This window comes from Tachypleus tridentatus, chromosome 13 (genome assembly GCF_004210375.1).
Source record: "Tachypleus tridentatus isolate NWPU-2018 chromosome 13, ASM421037v1, whole genome shotgun sequence".
Lineage (NCBI taxonomy): Eukaryota > Metazoa > Arthropoda > Merostomata > Xiphosura > Limulidae > Tachypleus > Tachypleus tridentatus.
In genome coordinates, this window is record NC_134837.1 from 30,617,316 (window position 1) to 30,643,755 (window position 26,440).

Genomic DNA, 26,440 nt, shown 5'->3' on the forward strand with positions numbered 1-26,440 from the left:
AGTAAATATTTACTTAGGTAACATAGAAACACTACACACTGGCTTGAACTGCTATTGTAATTTATTTGGGAAATCTAAACTTAGTATAATATGTTTGTTTTTTATCTAATTATTTGTAGCCCTTATTCAGATCAAACAAAACTCGTAAGATCATCCAAATCCTTTCCTTCAACTTTCAAAGTCAACTTTTGTTATCTGCAAAGTATGTGAATGTGTACAAAACTGATAAAACCTACACCCTTAACTCTTAAGTGTCTATGATTTTTAAGTTTCTCAATCATTGGTTTCATTTTCTCTCCTTTTCTTTGTTAAGAACCTTAAAAACAAACTTTTCAGAAGATATTTTAAGTACATATACAACATGACAATATTTTCTTTTTATTATACTTCTTTATTTAATGGTACAAAGATCAAATCATAATTTAGATAATGCAACTAGGAACTTAAAGAGGGAAAAAAATGAATTATATACCAAAGGTGCTTCCAAAGGATCTTCAAATATGTTCTATTTCAAGAGTAGATAAAATCAAAATTAATAGTAACAAATATTTTTATTTCTTTCAACTTCATATGTCATGCTATGTTGAAACCTACAGAGTACATAATTCTTCTTATGATTCATGGCACATGCACATTTTACTGATGTCATGACAGTTCAAATTTTAACATTAACTATGCCTATGTGATGTCATATTAGTGTCTTTTAACTGACTGACAGACAATACACTACTGTGGTGCAAGTGGTTAAAAAAAAGTGTTCCCTCCAGACAGCCTTAACCTCCATTTGAGAAAACAAAACAAAGTGCGAGACAAATTTTGGTTTGACATGAAAGATCTAAGTTTTCTTATATGTCTGAAAAAATAAATAAAAAACAACTGTCTAAGTAATAAACTCATAAAGTAAGTCTGTAGAATAAAAATTCCTGAATTAAATTCCTTAAACTACAAAAAATTATTTAGAAGTTATTCTATAAAATTTATGACTGAACTTGCATACACTAAGATATGTATATATATATACACAGTCATGTGAAAAAGTTAGGACACCCTATGAAGGTCTGTGTATTTTTGTAACATTTTTGGATATATAATCAGTGATGTCGAGATAACCCACTTGTAGAGAAATATATATGTAAAAACGGCTCATTTGGGTTGAAAAAATATTTTATGATGAGGAGCAAACAATATTTCGACTTTCTTTGGTCATTGTCAGGTTCACAAAGAAAGAAAGAGGTAAATGACTGGAAGCTTACCACATGTTTGAAAGGGGTTGTGTAACTGAGTGTCAGAATGTAGAGGGTGGTGTTAGATGTTTGAATATATAATTTTATATATTTATTTTATAATTTTTAATATAGGTATAAAGGTGTTCCTTTGTATTGGTTTATTTTGGGTATAAGTTGTTGTATAAGTAAGGCTTCTTTAATTTTGCGCAATTTTGGTCAGCTCACAATCATAGAATCCACCATGAATTCTACTGTGTATTAGAGAGTGCTTGAGGATCATGTGAGACCATCTGTATGAAAATTAAAGCTGAAGCGAAACTGGACCCTGCAATGCAACAATGACCCAAAACAATGACTGGCTGAAAACTAAGAAATGGAGAGTCCTGGAATGGCCGAGTCAAAGCCCAAATCTTAAACCCATTGAGATACTGTGAGGTGACTTGAAACGAACTGTACATGCAAGAAACCCCTCAAACATCTCACAGCTGAAAGAATTCTGCATTGAGGAGTGGGGCAAACATTCTTCAGACCGATGTCAAAAACTGGTAGATGGCTACAAGAAGTATCTCACTGCAGTTATTTCAGCCAAAGGGGGTAACATTAGCTATTAGGGGGTAGGGTGTCCTAACTTTTTCCTCAGTTAGAATATGCATTTCTGTGGAATTACATTTACAGAAGATATTGAAAAGTTTTTTTGTCAGTTTTAATTGTTTAGTTATATTCCAATAATCTCTCAGTATTGTTGAAATTGAAATTAAATATCTATATATCAAAACATGTTACAAAAATACACAGGCTTTCATAGGGTGTCCTAACTTTTTCACATGACTGTATATATATATATAATGAGTAAAAAGAAATCAATAACATAATAAGTGTAAATATATTTAAAACAGTTCAAATCTTTATTTAATGGATCAAAAACTAAAACGATGATTATTTTCATATTGCTTTTCAAAGTTATCAAATTTACAATGAAAGTCAGATGTTTTCCATCAAATTATTTGTACATTAAGTTTAAGGAAAGAACTACTTAACTTACATACACACACACACATATATTTTACTTCATAAAAACCAAACTGTCACAGGCAGACACAAAACTTAGTCAAATCATTCTTTACTAATACAACCCTATATTTTTGAATCAGGAATTTATTGCTAATACACTAGAAGAAATGAAAATTTCAAATCCTCCAGTCATATTTTTACATGTTGAAGATGTGATGCTATTTACAAATCATTCAAATTGAAAGCTTAGCCTTTGAATGCCAGAATCTAACCTACAGTCACTAAAAAAAGTTACTCAAAAATTAAATAAAGAACAGTAATATCCTAATGAATGAATAGATTAGATAAAACAAGTAATTCTTTAACATCTTTCTCATAAGCATTTTGAAACACCACACATTCATCCATTTAGATATATGTAAAATATTCTTTAGATATAAGATGACATTATTAAGAAAACCATATACAATATTTGAATCAAAGCAATTTCAGTTGGTCAATATCATTTCAATAAAAATAGATACAATTTTTTACATCAAAATAAACTTCTGAATTCCAACACTTATCCTGATTTTTCCAACATATTATTTTTCTTTGATGCCAAGGAAAATGATATACAATGCTATGCCCCCTGTCAGTATCAAAACCTGATTTTTAGTATGAAAAGTCTTCATTCGCTAACGAGCCACTTTTCATTTATTTCAAATTAATGTTAAACTTCTAAGAACAATTTTATACTTTCAAAATGGTACTTTTCAAAAGCCTTCTAATGTTAAATTTCTAAGAACAATATTGTACTTTCCAAATGATCATTTTAGAAGCTTCTAACGTGTAACAATTTCTTTTTGAAGAAATGATTCTTGGTAAGAAAACTTTCTATACTACTTTTTAAATTACTGATACATTTATCAGCACTAATAAAGCCATCAATCAATATTTTAGCCATAAAAAAAAAAGAGAGACCAGATATGTCACTGTAAAACTTTTAAGAAAACTTCCATACAACATCCTGAAATTATTGTTCTTAACTAAATATCATGTTTCCCCAAAGCTATAACTGTATCTTTTATTTTATCTTCAATATTAGTAAAGTATATCATCTTGGTCAACATTATTTTGGCATCTTCTAGTCTGTTTTCCCTAAATGCTAACTGAACACTGGTAACCATTTCTTGAAGAATATGAGAAATCTGATTAGCAACTGCCTCCAGTTCTGATAAATCTGTGATTTCAGAAATTTGTTCATTAAATTCCATTATCTGTGTTAGGAATTCCTGCTCCATATTAATCTCTTCCTCCTCAAGTGGGCATCCAACTAACCTCAGAAGGTAAAGTCCTCGATTTAGTGGTCTCTGAAGAGTCTGATAAGCTCTATTTACAATAGCTGATTGACCTTGGGAGTATAATTTTTCTTTCTGGAAGGCAGAGAATATTATCACAATGACAGCTGAACTTCATAAACATATCACGTGAATGTACTGATTTTTAAATGGCATACATTATAAGCTTGTTAAAAAAATGTATTGAGGTGCACATGTATTATAATGGATAAATTGATACTAGATCACAAAATATACTTTGTCTTCTAAGTTCTCTTAACTTGTACACAAAAAGAAACCTGCTGTTATAGATATCATACATGTAAATTCAACCAAAATAAACTTGCAAAATATTTCATAAATTACATGAGATTTCACAATAAAAAATACAATTTCATGACATTTTTTAATGTAATTTTTTGATTAAACCTCATAGACACATTTAATAATAATGTAGGAAAATTGTATCATTTTAAATGTACCTTGATTGATTAGAGTAATTGGAATAAGTTTGTTTTTCGAATTTTGTGCAAAGCTACACAGAGCTATCTGCACTAGCCATTCCTAATTTAGCAGTCTAAGACAAAAGGGAAAGCAGACAATCATCATCACCTACAGCTAACTCTTGGGCTACTCCTTTACCAACAAATAATGGGATTGACTAAAACATTATAACTCCCCACAGATGAAAGGAGAGCACATTTGGTGCAACAGGGATTTGAACCTGAGATCCTCAGATTGTGAGTTGAGTGCCTCAACAACCTGACCATGCTGGGCCTATTAGAATAAGAAAACATTAGCACTTAGTATAATGTTGATACCAAATCTCACAGCCCTTTTAAGTTTTATACATAATTATATATTACACATAACTTACTTTACTGAACTACTTTTAATAAGTATAGTTCCTCTTACTTTGATCTATATCTCACATTTTATTTCAATATATTTATATTACATTTTAAATAAATTTATCTATGTATATTTGTGTTTATTAATGTTTTTATCTGGTTGTTTTTGTGCACATCATGCATGCAAAATCATTATAATATTTTACCTTTTTTTTTAAAGTAACATTGCACATGTCACACAGTTGTTATATATTCACTAAGCAAAAATGAAAAGACAGTTTCATATTGGTAAATTCCAACTAAGCATTCACTATAAAATTATTCTGGCATATACCTGAAACAACTTCAAGTGGCTAGAAGAAATTGGGAAAACAAGAAAACAGTTAACATAAAAAAACTCAGAAAAAAAAATAAGAAATACCATGAAATTAACATAAAGAAAGTAAAAACAACAACAATACTGCAGAAATATTAATTGTAAGTTTGTAATAAAATACAATCCAGAGAGAACAAGAATTCTCAGACCTGAGAGATTAGGATAAAATGAAACAAACTGGTGAATGACAAGTTCCAGAGGAAATGTTAAAGTACAAAACCAAACTAGATTTATTACACTAACCATGGAAAACAAAAGTTGGAACCATGAATAATGATAAGAAGATAAAATAGTTGATTAATATATGCTAGTATAAAAAAAATTTCTCCAAAACAAGTATATAAGCTCTGGAAAGAAATTTAGCATCTTATGAACCCAAATGTTACAAACTACGGAAAGGATAGAGTGCAAAAAGGCTCAGAAAAAATAGGAAACCGAAAGAAACATGTATAATTATCCTGAATTTTAAAAGAAACCTTCTTCAAGAAAGTAACAAAAGAAGTGAAAATGAGAAACCCAACTTTGATATCTTCAATGTTAAAAGATCAACAATTTGGATTGATATTTTATACCTACAAATGATAAAGGTAGAAGACAAAAAATTAAATATATCCTAAAATAGAGACCACCAAAAATACAATCACAAAGGCAAGTAGTTTATGAAATAGCTGTTAATGCATCACAATTTGCAATAGAAATCTCATGCATCATGAAGCAAGTAGGAAATTATACAAGACATCTTCTCTCTGCTGCAGCACTAGTGATGACAGCCACTATATCTTGAAGGCACAAATGGAATCAAAGTTGACAGTTTTGGCAGGATGCCAGTAAAAGGACTGAAGGAAGTGTTGCTCACTAAAGCCACGTGGTTTAGTTTTATCTGGGTATTCAAAAAGGACATCAATCAACATCTGGTAACCATTATGATGGGTTATTAAATATCTTCATTAGAGTATGGTTTCATTACAAAGGACAAGAGATCCTCTTTTAATAATGATTAAATGGGTAAAATGTCAGGAATGGGAGTGTTGGTGGCCTAACCATGGTGTTAAAAGATGCCTTGACTAAAATGAATTTGAAGCCCCAGGACAAGACACAATACATGGTGAGCTTCAGTGCTGATGGAATCAATGTTAATGTAGGATTAAAAAAGAGATGTGGCAACCATGTTACAAAAGAGTCATCCGTGGCTTGTCACTGTGCAATGCTTCAACCATAAGAATGAATAGATGTTTCAGATGTGATAGATGTTTTCAAGCATGCTTGTTAGGAAAATAAATCACAACTATCCTAGACATATTCTTTATACTACAATAGCTCTAAACAATGTTGGATACATGAACTAGCAATTGTCACAAAGGCTGCATTTCTTAAGCCAAAAAACATTTTTGGACCTTGTTAGATCTATCACAGGCTGCTAGCTATCAAAGCTGGTCACATATTTGATTTCAAGGCTGCAGACTCAAAGCATAATCAAGAAAGGCCAAGGGTTTGCTCAACAAGATCATCACAGTGAATCTTGTAGTTTATGTTCTTGTCTAAAAACTCCTCCTACCATTGTAAAAACTGTCGCTGGGTTAGCAAGGTGCTGCAATTTTAATCTAACAAATACTTTCTGCAGAGAAAAAAACTCAAGGCTACTTTGGAGAATTTCAAAACACTGTGCATGTCAGAAGAATATAGCAAGTTGTCAGCTCTTTTGGAGACTGAAACAACAACAGGGGAAGCAAGCTACATGAAATATGTAACTTCATGCCTGGCTTTTTTTCAACAATAATTACAAAATGTACACAACAAAACTAAATGAGTGCAAGCTTGATGGTGTGAAAAATGTATTAAGCTATGTGTTCATCCTGCATACAAACTTATGCTCATCTCACCTCAAAAGTCTATGTAAGAACTGCATGTTAGCCTGAAAGTGGCTACAGACTACATTATTGCAATCACAGACCTGAGTGAAAATGGCACAGAAGAGTTACTCAGCCAGTGGCATGAGCTGAAGGAATTTGTCTCTGCAAATTTCAAGGGGCAGGCATTAGTCAAGTTTGGAAGAAAGACTATGCATTCTGTGTAAATCACTAACCTATCATTACATAAATTGATGTGATGAGAATTATGCCATTTAAAAATGGCATAAAAGAAAAATATGGGGTTAGAAGTTTACCACTTCTCACCAGACAAAGCTGTTGATGTGTTCTTTGAGAAGAAATTAAATTGTCCTAATGTACAGCCATACCACACTATGCCAACATTATATGATGAAGGTAAGAATAAGAAATTCTTGTCAAAGCCTTGACAAAATTATTTACATCATTCAGGGCTATCTGTACTAGTTACATGATTATAGTGCTCAATTTAACTTAAACACTCAAGTTAGCAAGGTCTAACATTCTGTTTAGGTGTTACTATGTGCAAGGTCTAACATTCTGTTTAGGTGTTACTATGTGCAGACGGTCAAAGTGTGCATTCCACACCCTTGTATTATGTATTTGATGTCAAGAGTTATCAGCTACTCATCTTACCCTACTTTTCTAATTCAGTGATAATTTTCTGATAGGAGAGAGTAGCTACCAGATACAATAAGTAGGGATACTGAAGAAAAACTGTAGATACGCATTTTGAATGTTACAGATGCTATGCAAATGCAATAAGCAAACTATACAGTGTAATAAGTCAGAATCAAACTGACATCAGCTATTCACAAACACATCTCCATTATAAATACATTTAACACATCTGAGTTTTTATGTAGAACAGATTTGTACATTTTACTAGATGTTTGCCACATTTTGTGTAGATACACTTAGTAAATTCAAAATTAGTCAAAAATTCCTTCTCCAATACAGGGACTGATTCTGTGCACCATCAGTTAATATATTAATTCAAAGAACTTATGAGAGAAAATAAAGGCCTTAGACTGGTGTTTGTGTTTATTCATCTGATAAAAGTAAAGTATGAACCATTTTTAATTGCATGGTGTTAACTCTACAATCTTTATTACAAGTTGCCAGCTGGTAATCTCAGATGTTACCATCAACCATAATGTTTGTACCATCTTGCATAAACATTTCATGTTTATTAAGTTTCAACAAAATTTTCACAGACTTCGAGGTTTAGCACAGAGTTTATTATACAATAACAGTGTTAAACAAAAATATTTTATTATAGTAAAAATTTGAGTACCTGTAAATAAGACATACACACAGTTTACTGTGTTTGTTAGTAATCCTGACATAATAAATATATTATGTACTAAATTTACTTGTGTGATATATTGAGATTAAAGAATGGCTTAGAAAAAATGTCTTTAGAAACTTTGTGAAAAAGCATAAAGGTTTTGATGCTCATCGTTGTTTGACCAAATAAATTTAGTTGACCATATCTGTTAATATACTAATATCTTTCCATATTATCACTAATCAAATATGCAACCCTATCCTTACTAAATTTATATTATACAGCCTTTCTATGCTTTAGTTTTATTCTTGACAATTCCTCTATCTCAGTTTGTCTAAATAAAAGAATGCCATATCTAAGTCAATTCATCAAGAAATCTCACCAGTTTTAAAGCTAAGACTTTCTCTTCATGTGTTTAATACTAGAAGTAGATGCTACAGTAGAATATACAGTGCACTGAAATAATAATAAATGTATTTATGGAAAAGTGGAAAGGTTGACTAATTTCATATTGTTTTATCACACAGTTTTATACAAAGCCTACTTAAAGAGTGAATCATTTTAATATTTTTAATTCTAACTACATCACCACTACTTTTGGTGATTTTATTGATATGGAATGCAAGGAGAAAAATGATGATGTTTATGATTTTAGGGAAATGGTAATGAATACATTATATAAGTCATTGCAAATACCAAAGTAGTCTGAAAACATCTTAAGGAATGTGTAATTTGTTATTAAAATGGAGAATGCTAAGGTTTTGTGAATATTTAAGCATGAAAAGTTGAGAAAACTATTGCCAAAGCTGTGATGTATTGTATAAGGATTTTAGTTCAAAGTATCATATGAATAAAGTGTATTCAGGTCAAACTGATCATTTCGAGATTGATTAAATAGACCCACTAAATAACAAGAGAATCAAAAACATACCTAATGTGATGTAATTCTGAGTTCTCTCACTTTGACAGAGTTTGTGAAAATGAAATATAGAGAATAAAAACAATGTAAACACAATAAATAACTTTTATTTTAATACAAATATAATGTGTGTGCACTTGCTTAGACACTAGACTGGCACTTTAACTAGAGCTGAATAGTATCATAATTTTCTGGAATTAATTAGTTATTCTGTATGCATGCAATTTTCACATAATAAATAGTCAACAAAGTTAAGTTGATTTTGTTCTAGCTGTCCTTGTTCATTTTTCATTATCTAGAGATAACACTTGTTTTGTCCATAGGGGAGATAGGGATGTAATGCTTCCCATGGTGCAAGGATATAGGCAGCTTTTTTTCTACAATGATAGGCCAGTTGTTACCTAAGCCCAGCATGGCCAGGTGGTTAGAGTACTTGATTCATAACCATAATGCTCATGAGCATGAATTCCCATCACACCAAATATGCTTACCCTTTTAGCCATGGGAGCATTATAAAGTGATGGTCGATCCCACTATTCAATAGTAAAAGAGTAGCCCAAGAGTTAGTGGTGGATGGTGATGACTAGTTGCCTTCCCTCTAGTCTTACACTGTTAAATTAGGGATGGCTAGTGCAGATAACCCTTGTGTAGCTTTACGCAAAATTCAAAATAAAAACATTTCTTGAAAGTATGGATATTCAGGAGTCAATTTGATTAATCATCAAAAATATTAAAGCATTGAAAGATATTTGCATTTTTGTTCTTTGACTGTATGTAAAGTCATGGTTTACAGCAGCTAATACAGTTCCTGCTCCTTGTCAAAGTATTTGAAGTATTTTGAGATCTATAAGAAAATGAATAAGAAAATATCATCTCTTGAAGTAAAGAAAATTTTTGGATCACTTGTGATACTTATTGGTGGAATTCACTGTACTTCATTTATTGATGACGATGCCCTTATTGAAACTAAGTTTTAAAATGTTTGAGGCATTGGAGAAGCAAGGTTAGACTTTTCAGGGATGATTAAATAGTGCAATTTGGAAGACTTTGTTAACTCTAACATGTGAAAAATTATTTTAAATTATCAAGTTATTTACAGTATTTCTTGAGGAATATGCAAAAGATTGGCCTAAAAATACCACATATAATTCTGTTAGCTTTAAACACACTATTCAGTGTATAAAGTTTGTAAATGATACTGCTGAATGAGTAGCATTTATAGTTTGTCTGAAGTTAAGCACAAGGCTACACAATGGGCTATCTGTGCTCTGCCAACCACGGGCAGTGAAACCCAGTTTCTAGCATTGTAAGTCTGCAGGCATTTCTTTGTGTAAATTTTGTGTATAGCTACACAACAGCTATCTGTGCTATCCATCCTTAATTTAGCAGTGCAACACTAGAGGAAAGGCAGCTAGTCATAACCACCCACCACCAACTCTTGGGCTACTCTTATACCAACAAATAATGAAATTGAATGTAACACTATAGTGTCCCCACGGCTGAAAGGGCAAGCATGCTTGGTGTGATGGAGAATTAAACCCATGACCTTCAGTTTATGAGTCAAGTACCATAACCACACAATCATGCTGAGCCTAGGTAACAACTGACTTACTATAGTAGAAGAAAGCTGTCTGTGTCCATGCACCATGTGAAGCATTACATCCATACCTCCCCTATAAACAAAACAAGTGTTATCTCTAGATAATGAAACATTAACATGGGCAGATAGAACAAAATCAACTTAACTTTGTTGACTATTTATTATGTGAAAATTGCACACATACAGAATAACTAATTAATTCCAGTAAAATATGATACTAAAATAATAATGTAGAAAATGCATGGTATACATAAATACTATACTTTTTCTCAGCCTGAAAATTATTTCAGTTTTAAAACTAATAACATCTGTATATGCATACTGGTCAAGGAATACTTACCTTTCCTTGCCCTTACAAATACTTACTGACAATAAAACTTTTTAAGAAAGAAATGTAGTAAAGAATATTCCTTCAACAGTGGTTCACTTAATAAATATCCATATTATAAACCCTAATACCATTCAGCAATGATTACAGAAAATAAATATGCATTAACAATGAAACCATAAAATTTACAATTAAAATCAACATGCAAAAAGTACAAATCTGAATATACATCATATTGCAAACTATTCACCAGTAATTAAGATAAAGACACTGAATGGTTTAAAAAAAATTACCATTTAACAATCAACAAGAAAAAGGCCCTTTAAAAATCACAAATAAAACCAACTCACTTCAACAACAACAAAATTATACACAAAAAAATAGCATTCTAATAACAAAGCAACAAATATAATGCCAAAACTTCAAAGTTATAAAATGCAAAATAGCTCTTTAACAGAGACTAGGAAAACATCAGGAAGCTAGTCTTTAAATTAAATTCAGATATAATAATTAATACAATTATTTTTCACAATTATTCTGAACATTCAAATTAAAAATACAAATAAATATTGCCATAATAAACAAAAACAAACACTCTAAAAACATAAACTAATATTAGTACTTTTCCATCAAACAAACCAAACACTCTATGAACCATAGCAAATTATATTCAATTTATGAGAAAATGCAAAGTAATAAAGTTGTCAAAATTCAGATTTCCATGTACATCCAACACTTCATCAATATCAAAAGAAAACAAGCAAAACTCATATTCAAACTGAATACATGTGCACACAATAAAAATACAAACAGAATTTACACCCAATGGCAAACATGAGATATAACTTCCCTCACCTCAACCTCAAAGACCTTCCAAAATAGCAGCTGAATGTTGACTGGCCACAGTAACAGCACAGTTTATGTCTTGGTCCTAAGCCAAAGCTTTCTTGATCTACACTAGCTCAACAAACAGCTGTAATATTTCTTCTAACCAAGGAGGCAGTACAACAATCTGATGTAGCTAGTCCTCCTCTCAGTTATACAATGCCCTGCTTTAGCTCATTTTGTGGCCACCTCTTGCTGCTTCAACAATAGCATCTGCTGCAAAATAGGTTATATGATGCTTAAGATAATTGGTAGGTCAGTTCTCAACTGCTATAGCAGTTTCTTGTGTGGCCTTTTGGCCATAGTGGCTTGACCACCTTTGAAGTTGGGAGCCCTTTTTCACCTCAAATGTTTTGACCACTGATGATATTGCTGGTTTTATCTTATTAGTAGTTATTCTGTGGATGGTTATCTTATCACAAGTGAGATTCCAATCAAACATAAAACTGACTACAGCTTCAGAAATATGTTTCATAGCTTTGAAATGTAATAGTCCTGCTGAAGAGAACACACATCTGATGATGATTCTTGTAGGTGGTTAAACATGGCAATGGGTGGCTTCTGATATCTGGACAACTGCATAAATTCATTCTCAAGAGCTGGGGAAGGTAACAGGGATATCTTCAACCTTTGGGTTATCTGTAGGCTTGTATCTACCCATGTTTTGGGTCTGCTGAATTTTCAGCTGCTGTTAAGACTAAAGTGGTTTTGGCTTCAACTAACTTATCCATGAGGAATATTAATGTTAATGAATGTTAACATCCATGGTTAATGAGCAATACACATTCATGGGAAGCCTCAAGTCTAGTTTGACAATTGACATAGTAAGGTACCACATTTTATATGTATCAACTAACAACAAATCTTTAATATATGATCTCCATAATTTTGAAAATTAGGTCCCAACCCCCACTGATGAGGTTTTCTTAGCCAATCTTCTGTGTGGCAGCTTATCAAAACTTTTTGAAAATGTATTTACACTTTTTATCTCAAAGGTAATACCCTTGAAAAAATTAACAGATAAATAAAACATTTCCCTGTGGTGAATACATGTTGGCTTTCTTTTATATTGCAAATATTTTTTAAAGATTTTCTTTAATATTTGTAATTACTAATATTTTTTCACTACAAATACAAGAATAAATAGTCTATAGTTTCCATAACAATTTTCAATAATAAAAATAGGAGTAACATTTACAACTCTTAAGTCCTTAGGAATCTTTCCACTATCTACTGGACTATAAAAATGAAATGGACAGGCTCACACATCTAACCTTTGACTTCCTTTACAACTCTAGGAAAAAAATTTTGTCTGGTCTTTGTATTTTATTTTTAATCTCTCCATCTTTCTATTTAGCACCTATAAGAGCATGCCAATTCTAATATTTTCCAAAGTATGTTCAAAATGTTTATTGTTACCAGGATGGTATAAATTATGCAGATTTATTTTTCTTAGATTTTTAAAAAATATCTGATAAAGTGCCAGACAGAAAAATAAATAATAAAGTCACATCATCACATTCTGGAAAAAGACTATTTTATTGGATTATAGGATGGCAAGGGGAGGAAAAACAAAATGTTATTAGTGGAATCCAGTCAGAGAGAGTCTTTTATTACAAGTGATGTTCCTCAAGGTTCAGTGCTGAACCTTTGTATTTTCTTATTTATGCTAATGACACTGACATAGGCATAGTTACTAAAATATGCTGATGATATTAAAATGTTGGATATTTAAAACCATATTTAGGAAGCTGAGGTACAGTAGAATGACTTGGATCAATTGACAGGTTTCAGAAACAGTTTGCAGATGACTTTTAATAACAGTATCATAGCACAAGAGCCACCTGATCCACTAAACTATAAAAACAAAAAGCCAGCTTTTATCACTTATTTATTCTTCAAGCGTACCCATAAATCTCCCTTAACCCTTAAATGGCAGCCATCACCAGCTGATGCTGCTACCTTTGACAAACTTAAACACCTCAATGAGGTTCCCTCTAGCTTCTTTTGTTTTTCAATTATCATTTTTCAGAGACCTTAATCTCTTCTCATACAACAATCTTTCCATTTCAGGTATCATCCTAGTTATCCTCCTCTGAACTCTTTCCAACAATTCAGTGTTATTTCTAAGGAAACAGGCCAAGGTATTGCATGTGAGAGTTTTTATAACTTTAGAGGTAACATGTTTAAGTTATGAAAGTTGAGATACAGTCTTTTTTTTTCCAATTTTTTATTAATATTCAAACACTTGCTGATGTTTTGCTGTTAATTAAAATTGTGTTGGACATATATATGGATGTCAAGGGCTTTTATTTAAGTTTAGAGGGACTGGCAAAATGGTTGCCTGCTACCTTTACTGCTGTTTTTATTACCCTAAATCATCTTTTTTTTTCATTGATAAGGATTAAATATAATTGCCCAAAAGGCCTTTTGTCACTTTACTTATTGTATGTAATGTGGCACACCCTCCTAATTTTTAGCACATTACATATGTGATACTAACAAATGTTTACTTATAATTTATTATGAAATATTTAAAGAGAATACAATTTGAAAATTAGTATGACTGTAGATAGACAGCCTTTTCTTTCTTTAGTCTTCAGTGAAGAAGTAAACAGCATTCCATATACTGAAAAATTACTAGTGAGAAGTACAATCAATCTACATGAAGTTAAATTAATATAGTATTGGAACAGCCACAACAGACCAAGAAATCCCTCAGATTTTATATTGAACAATACTGTAATAATTAGAAATAGTATAATATTAATGATACACATTCCAAGGAGTAATTTACAATTTCTTACTATATCGAGTTATCAGAGTTATAAATTACAAAGCCTGTGGTCTGACACTTTAGGCCATACTGGTATGCATTAAGTGTTTAACAGCCACTTCCTCTTGAAATTGAGAAAGTGGCTGTGAAACAATTAAATACATACCAGTACAGCCTAAAGTGTATATTACAGGCTTTGCAAAGCATGAAAGAAGTTCTATTATTTCATACAGTTTGTACAGTAGCTAGTATCTGTAATCTTCACAGATTAATTGGTCTTCTGCCATCCTTTAGTTCTTGTTTGTGCAAACTTAATAACACAGGAAAATATCCAAGATTACAGATTTATTTAGAAACATTGCTCAAGCCATTTCATTCTGTTAATATGTTGTGCTTGCAATATGGGAAAAATATTTTATAAATTTATATGATCTATAAAAGTATTGTTATTATAAAAGTATAAAGTAAGCATTTGGTATACATGGATAAAAGGAAGAAGTTTTTAATTTTCTAAATAAATTTCTCTCAAGATCATTGAAAAAAGTTTGATTTGAATTGCATATGATATTAATATATATTTTACAAAAAATTATATTAGCTAATTGCTCATGTTAAATAAATATCAGCATACCACTGAAAAAACAAAACAAAAGTAACACACCACATTTGAACTCTGTTGTTGGATTTGGGGAAAAATTTTGAAACCATACAAAAATCTAAATGTAACTTGTTACCCATAAAAACCACATCTATGAGTTAATATTCATGTATAAACTTCTACCTCTGCAATTTTATAAAATGATTATAGGTTCACAATGAATGGCATACATACATTGTGGTACCATTAAATATTATAGCTATAATAACATACCTTAGTTTTCTTCACAGATTTATCTGGATGAAGTTTTTGTTGAAGTTTTTTGAATCTCATACTCAATTCAGATGAATCAATATCAAATGTAGGATGAAAGCCAAAAACTGCAAAATAGTTTGAGCTATCTTCAGGTTTTTGAATAGTATCGCACGAAGTACAGACTGGTTCATTTCTTTGAAGATCAACTCCACAACTCCAACACTTAATCAAGTTATGTGATGTTTTAGTTAAATTTCTAGCTGATAAAATCCTTGATGTTGAAAACATTCTTTGTGAACCTTTTGTATGCTTGGTCAAACATACGTTTTTATGAACAGGTGTCACAATTTTACCATTTTTCAAATTCCAGAAATTTATGGATTTATTACTAATAACAAAGTGTTTATACACTGTATCTGTAAAATAAATTTTCTCAAGATCTTGTTCAAAATTAAATGTTCCATGAAAGCCGAAAAATGTTCCAAGTTTAGTCTTTCTATAAAAAGTGTTTGCTACTGCTAATGTTAAAAAAACTTTATCTTTTAACTTACTTTTAATTTTATCACATGACTTGTTTCTTTTCACCTTATAAAAATCTAAGCCTATAGTTTTAGCCTTTCTACTACATTCATTCAAAACATTAGTTAGGCAAAACAAAGCTGGCCATACAACAGATGAATTAACGTTTGATTTTAATATCATGTTAGGCTTACAGCTGAGTTTTGTCCAATTTATTAAAACTTGCAAATTGCAAAATTTAGGCTTAATGTTTATCAGTAACATTGTGTTAAGAAATAAACTACATGCATTTAGCTGTTTTATGCTTTTTATAGTACTTAACCCACAAAAGCGAGCTTTGTGCAGTAAAGTTTTTTTCACTCACTCTCTGACCCAAACTTAGTTGCATATACGGCGACGTAAAGAACTGCAGTTAAGTGTAATAATATCAGTCAAAACAAATTTACTTTTAACCTTTCGGTAAGCTCTTGATATTACTATCATAAATAACATAATACGATACAGCGAAATATGATAAAATACAATATTGGTATACACAGGTACTCAAATATTCTATAATGTTAAGATAACTTGAAGAATATATAAATTTTTATCAACGAAACAGAGATACGTGGTAGGTCAATAAACAAAACTCTAGCTTTACGAAAAGTGTCAAAATACTTTTAGAAAATATACATATGTTACATTTGTTCCCAAATACAAGAATTAATAATGCTTGGTATAAATCAACGTATCACGTTTTATTACGACAGATGAAAACAGCAGTGAAAACGAGAATTCCAACAACGAATGTTTCAAGTGGCAATGCAACTCATTGTCAGTAAGTATACATATCGAAAAATATTTTAAGCGTCATTTCAACGAGTTGAATATTTTAAATTTGAAAGAATAAGAAATTAAAATATATTATTAAGTGGTTAAACTACTTCTACATGAAGGTCACTCTTCGCTGCATATATATGTGTGTGTGTGCATTTGATAATAGTGAATATTGTTATTTTTTCTTCGGGTATAGTACAGTTTCCAAACTCTGATTTTTACCCTGAACCCTAAAAATTTATGTCTTAATGGTTTTAAGTACTTTTTATATCTCTGAAGCTTTTGAAATACCTAACACCGGCACTGGTATGGCCGTCGTGACAAAAAGTTGAAATACCTTGCCTTTCACACTTCCTACGATAACGCGTTTCGTGTATCACATAATTTATTTCTGACCTTATTAAACGAAGTAAAGCATGTTTATATCACTATATATGGCAAATGGATCCTAAAATTATTGCCAAACATGAATAAACTGCCAAATCTTGCCTTTTATTCCTACATTTAATGCAATTGGTGTTCTTGTGGGTTTGTGTAATAAAAATGGATACAATTTTAGATTGGTTTATTTGTTTTAAATTTCGCGCAAAGCTACACGAGGGTTATCTGCGCTAGCCGTCCCTAATTTAGAAGTGTAAGACTAGAGGGAAGGCAGCTAGTCATCACCACCCACCGCCTACTCTTGGGCTACTCTTTTACCAATGAATAGTGAAATTGACTGTAGCATTATAACGTCACCACACCTGAAAGGGCGAGCATGTTTGGTGGGACGGGGATTATTTAAGTTATTGTATTGGTTCAGTACAGAAAAAAAAAAGTGTGTGTGTGAGATTTTTATAGCAAAGCCACATCGGACTATTTGTGGTTTCCATCGAGAATAATCGAAACTTTGATTTTAGCGTGTAAATCCAAAGACTTACAGCTGTACCAGGGGGGAGGACGAAATGTTAATCAAATAACAACTATCAAGACATTTTAATAAACTATTAACTTCAAATCTAGTACTTTAACGGATGTGTAATGTCAGTCTATATTGGCTTTTAACTTGTTTTGTATCACTGCCTATCTGCTCACGCAACCTACTTAATGTATCTGTAACAATTATAGCAACCCATATTATTTGTTAGAAACGCGAGTCGGTTAATTACAACAAACATCAACAATTAGTAGCATATCTATATATATATATATATATAGTGTTTTTTTTTAATATTGCTAGAAGTCAACATTGCATCTGACTCTACCAGGTCTTGAAATAACATTTAAAGACATAAAAACTCATCATCAGTAAATCTAATACTTTTATGAATGAAAGCAAAAACTTGTATTATAATAATATGTCAACCACACTGTAGGGGTATTTGCTGTTTACTACGTAGGACTTATCAAATTTGAGGGAACAGGGCAGACATAATTGTGATTGAGACGCCATATGTGTATGTTATTAAGTGACATAAATAACAACAATTATGATGAACTAAATTAAGTCGATGAAGTATAATTTCCATGAATTACATACGAGTCATTTACAAATCATGTCTACGGTAAGGACAAAAAAACCCTATTATTTGTTTTAACACCAATTACTTATTACTTTTCTTGACTGACTTTGACCGAATTAAAGAAATAAATCAGAAATGTGTAAAAAGTTAATAGAAATATTTAGTGATCAATAACACAAATCAAAGTTAACTAGTACACGTCAGAGAGAAAATGCGAAAGGCTATTTCATGAGATTTTTGCTAGATGTCGCTGTGACAAGTTTATTTCATGCAATCTGTAGACACCATCGGTGAAAAGGTGCGATAGTATATTGTCTAGTGACATACTTCTATTTAATAAAACATTATTTTTGCACATACAATGGTCAAATTAAGTTGTACAGCGAATTAAAGCTCTTTAAATAAAACGTTCGCTAACTTGCATTACAAAATAGAATAGCTTTACGTATTTTGCAGATTGATTTATCTTGAAGTTCTCACCTGTGCAAGTCTGTTTTTCCATATATCACTTTAAGAAATCGTAATATGTAGGTGTAGTCAGTCACACACAGTTGTATCCTACTAACAATATAGATATTGTTCAACCTTGGCATATTATCCTTTTAAATTAATAAAATAATTTTGATATAATTTTTTTACAACTTGGTCATCAATTTTATCATTATTTGCATTCAATTGACAAGGACTTGCCTTTAGAAGATTATGTAATTATTATATAATTTTTTACTTAAAGTATACTGCTAAAGTGTTTTTATGTAAATATTTTGCTAAAAAAATTATCTCGCTGTCATGGTTAAAGCTGATTTTACAAAGGGTATTCTAATTCCGTGTAGAATTGAGCTCGGCAATCACGTCAAAACTGTAAAATGTGAAGTATAGTTGGTCTACAAGAAATATGGATCCAAGTGTTTGATGAAATATTTTGCATAACTTCTGACAATTTGGTGAACGCTATTTTGAATTCAAGATGGCTGACAGAGTCAGTTATGGAAACGCTGTAACTAGATACGGGGTAGCCAGAACGATCTTTCACAAGATATATCTGGCAGTCCAAAAATGTGAATATCGATGAAGTAAGATTACTTATCACTTGACATAGAAAAGGAATAATATTAACCTACAATACTAATGTCTTTTCAAGCTCAATGAAACGATCTGAATAAAACTGGAAAAACAAATATCGATCGGCGAGCCTATTGCTACACGTATAAGTTGCCAGGAGCCATAATCGAAATACTAGAAACCCGGCAGTACGTAATTTCCTTATTATAATATTGATAAATTTCCTATGTGATAACTTATTTTTAATATAAATTGTGAAAATATATAATTCTTTTGAAATTATCATCAGTATTTATTATTAATATTGTTGCTGTTATTGTTAATTAACATTATTATCGTTGTAGCTTATCAATATTGAAATATTTCGACTTTCAGTTATTTAATATTTGAAAGATCGTTTGTAGCTGTCCCGACTGCGCTTTTAGAAACATGTTTAGAGTAATTGTAGTGAGAAAATCATGCCACTGTAACAAACATTAATGTTTTTAGAACAATTTAAACACAGTAATATTCTGTTTGCTATCTAGCTTGTGATTAACCAAATGGTTATATATTAAGTATGCTATAATATTAACCTGGGCGTAAAAAATGCCTCCTCTGTGAGAACATTTTTTCCGATATCTCGAAAACTAATAGCCTTGGGTTATATATTTTAAGCTTCGTATAAAACAAATTCAAAATAAGAATTTCAATTAATATGAACTTTTGCATGAAATTGCCATATCTAAAGAAGACAGACCAACGTTCATTTAAAACATGTAGTGTATTTTGTCCAAAATAAATCACTTTATCATGCTTATATATTGTTATTTTCCATCGTATTATTATTTCAGCATAATTTGTTTTTCTACTCAAGCACCTATAGTGTGGAATAATGAATAGACCACTATCTGATTTCTCTTACACTGCAAAATTAGGGATAGCTCATATAGCCATCGTGTAGCTTTACGCGAAATTCAAAAATGAACAGTAGACCTCTTAAGGTAATTTATTATTATTGAAACAAAGATTCATTGCTAAATTTCAGTCTACGTTAACGAAAGCCTAATTTTCAGGCTCATTTTGGCCTTCCAGGAGGTAAAGTCACTTCATTTCCCTGTGAACTACTAAACCATTCTGATATTTCATCACCTGAATTAACTGGACTTGGTTAACATTATTGTTTAGCTCACTATCAGTATGTTTTGTCCCTATGAGCTGGTTATAAAAGTTGCATATGATCTGGAAGAAATTTTCTCAGATTAAATTCTATATTGTATGGCTTTATATTGTACTTTGATTTTTGGTGCTATGAAACAATTTTTTTCAAAGCAAAATATACACTACATTTTCAACAAATGTAGTCTACCAGTCATATGTACATACCTGTACTCTTTGGAAGGGCCTTTAACAGAAAACTTAATAAATAGTGAAGCAAATTGTATACCTATGTGAGGCTGTGTCTGCACTATTATCTGGTTCTGGTCCTGTAAAACCTGTAGAGTTTTGTTGGGTAGAATAAATAAAAATGAAAAATGTACTCTTTTTATATACCACTGAAAGTAATAAGCCTGGCTTATTTTTGTGCATTTCCATGAACATAATATGTTAAAAATAAACAATGTCTTGGAGGTAAACAGTATGAAAAATGTTTTTTATAAGTTTACAACTGGAAATGTCTACTTTTGTTGCTACAGCTGCTAAACTATATTGCTTCAGTTAATACTCACATATAAAATTCAGTGATTCAGATTGGATGTTGTAATAGTTTGTTGTTGGTTTTTTTTCCAAAATTCTTCAAACAGCATGTTAAAGGATTCCTATTGGTTTTTGCTTATAGTTAAATAAAATGTAATTTTGTTTCTCTTCCTTGTGACTTATTTTTTGATCTTAATATGATGTGATGCTGCAGATTTTTACAAGAGGTCAAAACTTTTTTGTCAATGATTGTTTATTATTTTTGTGATGTCAACTGGTACATGAGTAATTTTGAAGTCTTTTGTAAATATAAAACTTTGACATCTTTTTGACACAAGCTAGAAGTGCAAGAGCATTAAGATGCCAAATGATTGGTATTGGTATATTGGCAGAATTAATAAATTTGAAAAAACTTCAGTAGATAGTGCAAACTATTCCACAGTTGGATCATTAGCAGGTGAACTAGTATCATAAAACTATTTCTTCAGGAGTTTGGTATGGTGTGCTTCTACAAATACATTTTTTACATGTTTTTAACTCATAAATGCAGAGATTAATGGAAAGAATTGATATTGTTAGTAATTTAGCCATTTAGACACATCAGAACTGTTTGTTTTTTAAATTTCATGCAAAGCTGTTTAAGGGCTTTTTGCACTAGCTGTCTCTAATTTAACAGTGTAAGACTAGAGGGAAGGCAGCTAGTCATCACCAACCACTGTCAACTCTTGGGCTACTCTTTTACCAATGAATAGTGGGGTCGACTGTAACATTATAATGCCCCCACAGCTGAAAGGATGAGCATGTTTCGTACAATGGGGTTTCGAACCTGCAATCCTGATTACGAGTCGAGTGCCTTAACCACCTGGCCATACTGAGCTGTCACATGAGAACTATCTTCAAGGTTGAAAAAAAAAAAGGTTTTGAAGGTGGCTGCTAAGTAGTAACAAAATGACAGAAGGATTACAAGTGTTCTAGAATGGTAATAAACTAGTGTCATTTTGGAAGAAGTGCCCTACTAGACATGAGTCTGAATCAATCATTTCTGCACAGTAGTGTTTCTTTTTTTTTTTTTAATGTTGTAGTGGAAAGTCTAATGAAATTTGGAGATGGACTTGAGTTATTTTGTGATTACATATGTTCTTTTTTGTTGTTGTTTAGATTCATATATGAAGTTCAGACATTTAAAAATCATGCATAGTATTTGCTGTAGCACTGATGTTGTTGAGTCAGATGTTAACAGAGTTGTTGTTTTGGTTGAACTTAGTTCTTCAAGACACATTTAATGCTATTGGAATACTGCTTTTCACTTACAAAAGCAACTTAGCTGTGATATATCTTAATGTTTACATTGCCCTCAGAGTGCTGCTTATTCTCCAGTAGATGTATCTGCTGAGAATTTTTCAAAGTTAAAATTAATTAATACCTTTGATTATCCATACACTAGAAGTACCTCACACTTTAATAACAGTATAACAACATGCAAATGAAAAAAAAAAACTTTTTCTAAGTATATTAAATAATTTTCTCATTTTTGCACCAAATGTATGTAATACAAGAGCAAACTGAAATAATGTTACCCACTATTAATAGCAAGCAAGGCACAATTTAGAAACTTAAACTACTATATTCTCCCCAGACATGCCACTGGCGGGATTTATAAGGGAACGAGAGATAATATGACCTGTGCGGCTGGTGTGAAACATACCGATAGTAGGCTTTAGATGTATGGTTCATTATTTTAAATCATACAGGGATACAGTGGTTTATAGATTTTTACTAACTTGGTGGATAAAATACTATTTATTTAGATGCCTAATTTTTCTGCAGCTTTCGGAAAAAGTTACAAATTTAAAAAGTCAAATGAAGAGAAGAGAGCTTATAAGTTATATTGAGCAATACTATTTTATTTAACCGTTGTCCAAAGAAAAGAACTGCTGTAAATTAACAACCCAAAGACTTAACAAGGATGAGTGAATGCAGAACAATCACGGTAAGTGTTGCATGCCCTGTAGCCTTGACATATAATAAATATATATGTAAATACATATATTGCATATTCGTTTACTATTTTTATTTGAGCTTGTATAAATGTTTGCTGAAGCAGCTTTTTTTTTATGTTGGCGAACGCAACTTCGCGCTGACACATGACAAAAAACGTCGTTTTTTTTTATACAGTGCAATTGTGTACCAACTGGTTACTCATGCGCATTACACTCCTATACACTGTAAATGTACGAGTAGTAATTTTTCGATTAGTTTCTCCTGTCAGTGGAATACCTCGCTGTCTTTCAGCTGACATTCTAGTCGTTGCTATCAAATACGAATAGCCAGAGCTTGTGTATTATTTACAATTTAGGAGTTACTTACAAGACTCAATAAATTTTTTTTTAAATTCTACTATTTCTGGTGATTCCATAGCATTTAAGGCTGTAATATTACGAGGTTGAACAAAAATATTTTCTCATAAAATTGGGCCTTTTTTTTTTAAATAGCAGAGTTATCTGTTATTTATTTCTTACGTAACCTTTATGTTACTATAATCTGCATTTTAAATTCCTTATAGTTTGACCGGTATAAATACTTGCATTTTCACATTTTGTGTTGTGAATCCCAGTTTTATCTTCTCATTATATTTTATCTTTACTGTTCTACAACAATTCTTTCATCTAGTTTAAACAGATGAAAGTTTTATTGCTTCTTATTCTCAAAAGCTTTAAATACCTGATTGTTTATCCTGAAATAGTTTATCCTGTATTAGGTAAGCCGAAATTTTTTTTTCTCTCAGAAATAGGCCTCAACACAATAATTTTAACTAACAAGTTCCTTAAATGCTGTATCTACTACAATTTGTTTTTCAAATCCTCGACTTGTAATTTGAGGATTGCGGGTTCGAATCCCCGTCAAACCAAACACGCTCACCCCTTTCATCTGTGTGGGCGTTATAATGTTACGGCCCATACCCTTTTTTTTTTTTGGTAAAAGAGTAGCCCAAGAATTGGCGGTAGGTGGTGATGACTAGCTGCCTTCCCTCTAGTCTTACAATACTAAATTAGGGACGAATAGTGCAGATAGCCCTCGTGTAGCTTTGCTTGAAATTCAAAAACAAAGAAATCTTTCACCAGTTACACACTTAATTAAAAACAATTCATTATTTAAATCTTCCCGTCTTGAACACATTTTTAAAGTTTTGTGAACACAAATAAAATCCAGAGGTTTTTTTTGTGTGTTTTTCATATGACATTATTCCTGCTTTTAAAGTATAAGTCTCCGACCATTTCGACAAAGTCTTTACAACTGTTTAAATGTAAAAATCTCGATTTTAATTACTTGCCCTCCATTGGCACAGTGATGTCTGGGGACTTATACTGCTGGAAACCATGTTTCGATCCCCGTGGTTGGCGGGACTCAGATAACCCTTCGTGTAGCTTTGTGCATGATAATAAAACAAACAAATATATTTAATTATTTATTAAATTTTAGTTGCAACTAATCCTTCTGATAAAGGAAACGAAGAAATTTTCAAAAACTGTGGCACTTGAATTTCTTTTAGACAGGTTTAGAGTAAATTAATCTGTGAGACCTTTTTTTATCATTTTAATTAGCTACTAGCTGGAGTACTCGTCATTGGACAGGTTTGTTTGTTTTGAGTTTCGCGCAAAGCTACACGAGGGCTATCTGTGCTAGCCGTCCCTAATTTAGCAGTGTAAGACTAGAAGAAGGCAGCTAGACATCACCACCCACCGCCAACTCTTGTATTCTACTCTTTTACCAACGAATAGTGGGATTGAGCGTTACATTATAACACCCTCACGGCTGAAAGGGCGTGCATGTTTAGTGTGATGGGGTGTTGTACAGGTGAAATAAAAACTCTTGTAACAAAGGATAGGAAAATGTGCTTCTATATTGTTTATTAACATAATAAGCATTAAAAGAGAAATAAAAATACGTAAAGATTCCGATACTGAATTAAAGAATGCTGTTATTAAGAATACTGTTAATAATTAGATTATTGTATTGCGCTAGCAATATTGAGTGTGGGGAACGCTTATACCCGATTTGGTTTTATCACTCATCAGGATCTCTGCCATCCTTCCTAAATATTGAAATTATGTTATGCAGCATTAGAATAAATGAATTTATGAGACCATGGGCCAGGTCAAATACATCATTCGCAAGTGTTTGACGCTTTGAATCCAAAACTGAAATTAGATTTCTAGTCACTCAAAAGATGACGGAGCTATGAGCTGAAAGTTTGTACATGAAAAACATACAACCATTCTATGAACCGCTTTGCCGCGGTTAAAAATATTCTGTACGAAAAGCAGGAGTCCTCCCCCTGTTATTTACTATAGTGATAAAGTAATAGGGTTATAGCTTTTATTGCCTTAAATGGACGGGCCTCTGTGTTAGCAAGAATAACAAAAGTTCTAAATAATATTTAATCCTTCAAAGTTGTCCTCGGTGAAACTAAATATCTAGACCCACCCTTTACTTATTTTCAGGACATTATCGACTCTTCTTTTCAGCTGTTGCAAATTGTCTGCTTTTACTATTGCCGAAGACAACCCATTCCACAAGTATTTACCATCCTGTTAGGGCAATAATACTGTCTTATACACATAGTTGTATCTTTAACACTATAGTGTACACTTTCACTTGTCTCTATGAAGACAAGGGGGATCTACCACCATTACTAAAAGGAGTGAGTAAGTGTTGAAATACCTCTGCTACATTGCCTACAGTTAGATATATTTAAAAACAAATTGAAATGCCTGAGAGTATGACTGTTTAAATTGGCGGGAGAAAGACAAGGTTGTATGTTTTCACGAGTAATTATAATATTTGGCCAATTTACGGATAATGAAATAATTAAAGACAAAAATTACATATGTTTTTACAAATTTGCTGTTCAGTGTAGAAGTGAAGGAAGCCATTTTGGATTGGACAAGCAACTCAAAATAGTATAAAAAAACATGCCAATGGTAGAGGGTATGGAAGCATGACTCCAAAGAAAATTTTGAAACATTTTGTGCTAATATTAGTATAATTTATTGATAGTATTAATCATTTGCAAGCACCTCTTTATGATTCATAAAGATAAGTGCTTACTAGCACATATGCTTACCATTGCTATAAACAAGCACAAGCATGTACACTCGCAGATTACACATGTAATATATTACGCATCATTATACTGATTCATACATACTATTACGAGTTTATATGGAAACAATTTTTGAAGTGTAAGTTAAACTTTAAAGTACCATACAGTTCTGTGACAAAATGTTATTGCGGCTAACCTTTCGCGTTTTTTCTCCAGCACCCCTTCTCGTGCACCTGTTGCTGATCAAATAATTCTGGTAAATAATGGAATAATGTTATCAAGGTTGTTGGGTACAAATAATTGTGTTTAAAAGATAATCTGAGCTCAAAAATAAAGCACAAGGTAGCGTAGTTAAATTGTATAATTAGAAAGAATGAAAAATAATAATAAACTGTCGGGAGTTCTAAATATACTGATCTCTATTCATAATATGAAT

General features: G+C 31.6%; 1 protein-coding gene across 3 annotated transcripts; it reads right to left on the reverse strand.

The window, feature by feature from the left end:
* Window positions 1-370: 370 nt before the first annotated feature.
* On the reverse strand, window positions 371-16,277 carry Hsc20 (iron-sulfur cluster co-chaperone protein HscB-like protein, mitochondrial). 3 transcript variants are annotated; one of them, XM_076474312.1, is made up of 2 exons: window positions 15,340-16,277; window positions 371-3,652 (listed from the first exon to the last, which is right to left on the reverse strand). In XM_076474312.1, the coding sequence occupies exons 1-2, from the start codon at window positions 16,102-16,104 to the stop codon at window positions 3,266-3,268; spliced, it is 1,152 nt and encodes a 383-aa protein (XP_076330427.1). In that variant the 5' UTR covers window positions 16,105-16,277; the 3' UTR covers window positions 371-3,265. The 3 variants fall into 3 exon arrangements, 2 of the variants coding, with proteins under 2 accessions (XP_076330427.1, XP_076330428.1); XM_076474313.1 differs by lacking the exon at window positions 15,340-16,277 and adding an exon at window positions 10,492-10,548; XR_013019434.1 differs by lacking the exon at window positions 15,340-16,277 and adding an exon at window positions 11,663-11,787 and having other exon boundaries at window positions 3,515-3,652.
* Window positions 16,278-26,440: the final 10,163 nt, after the last annotated feature.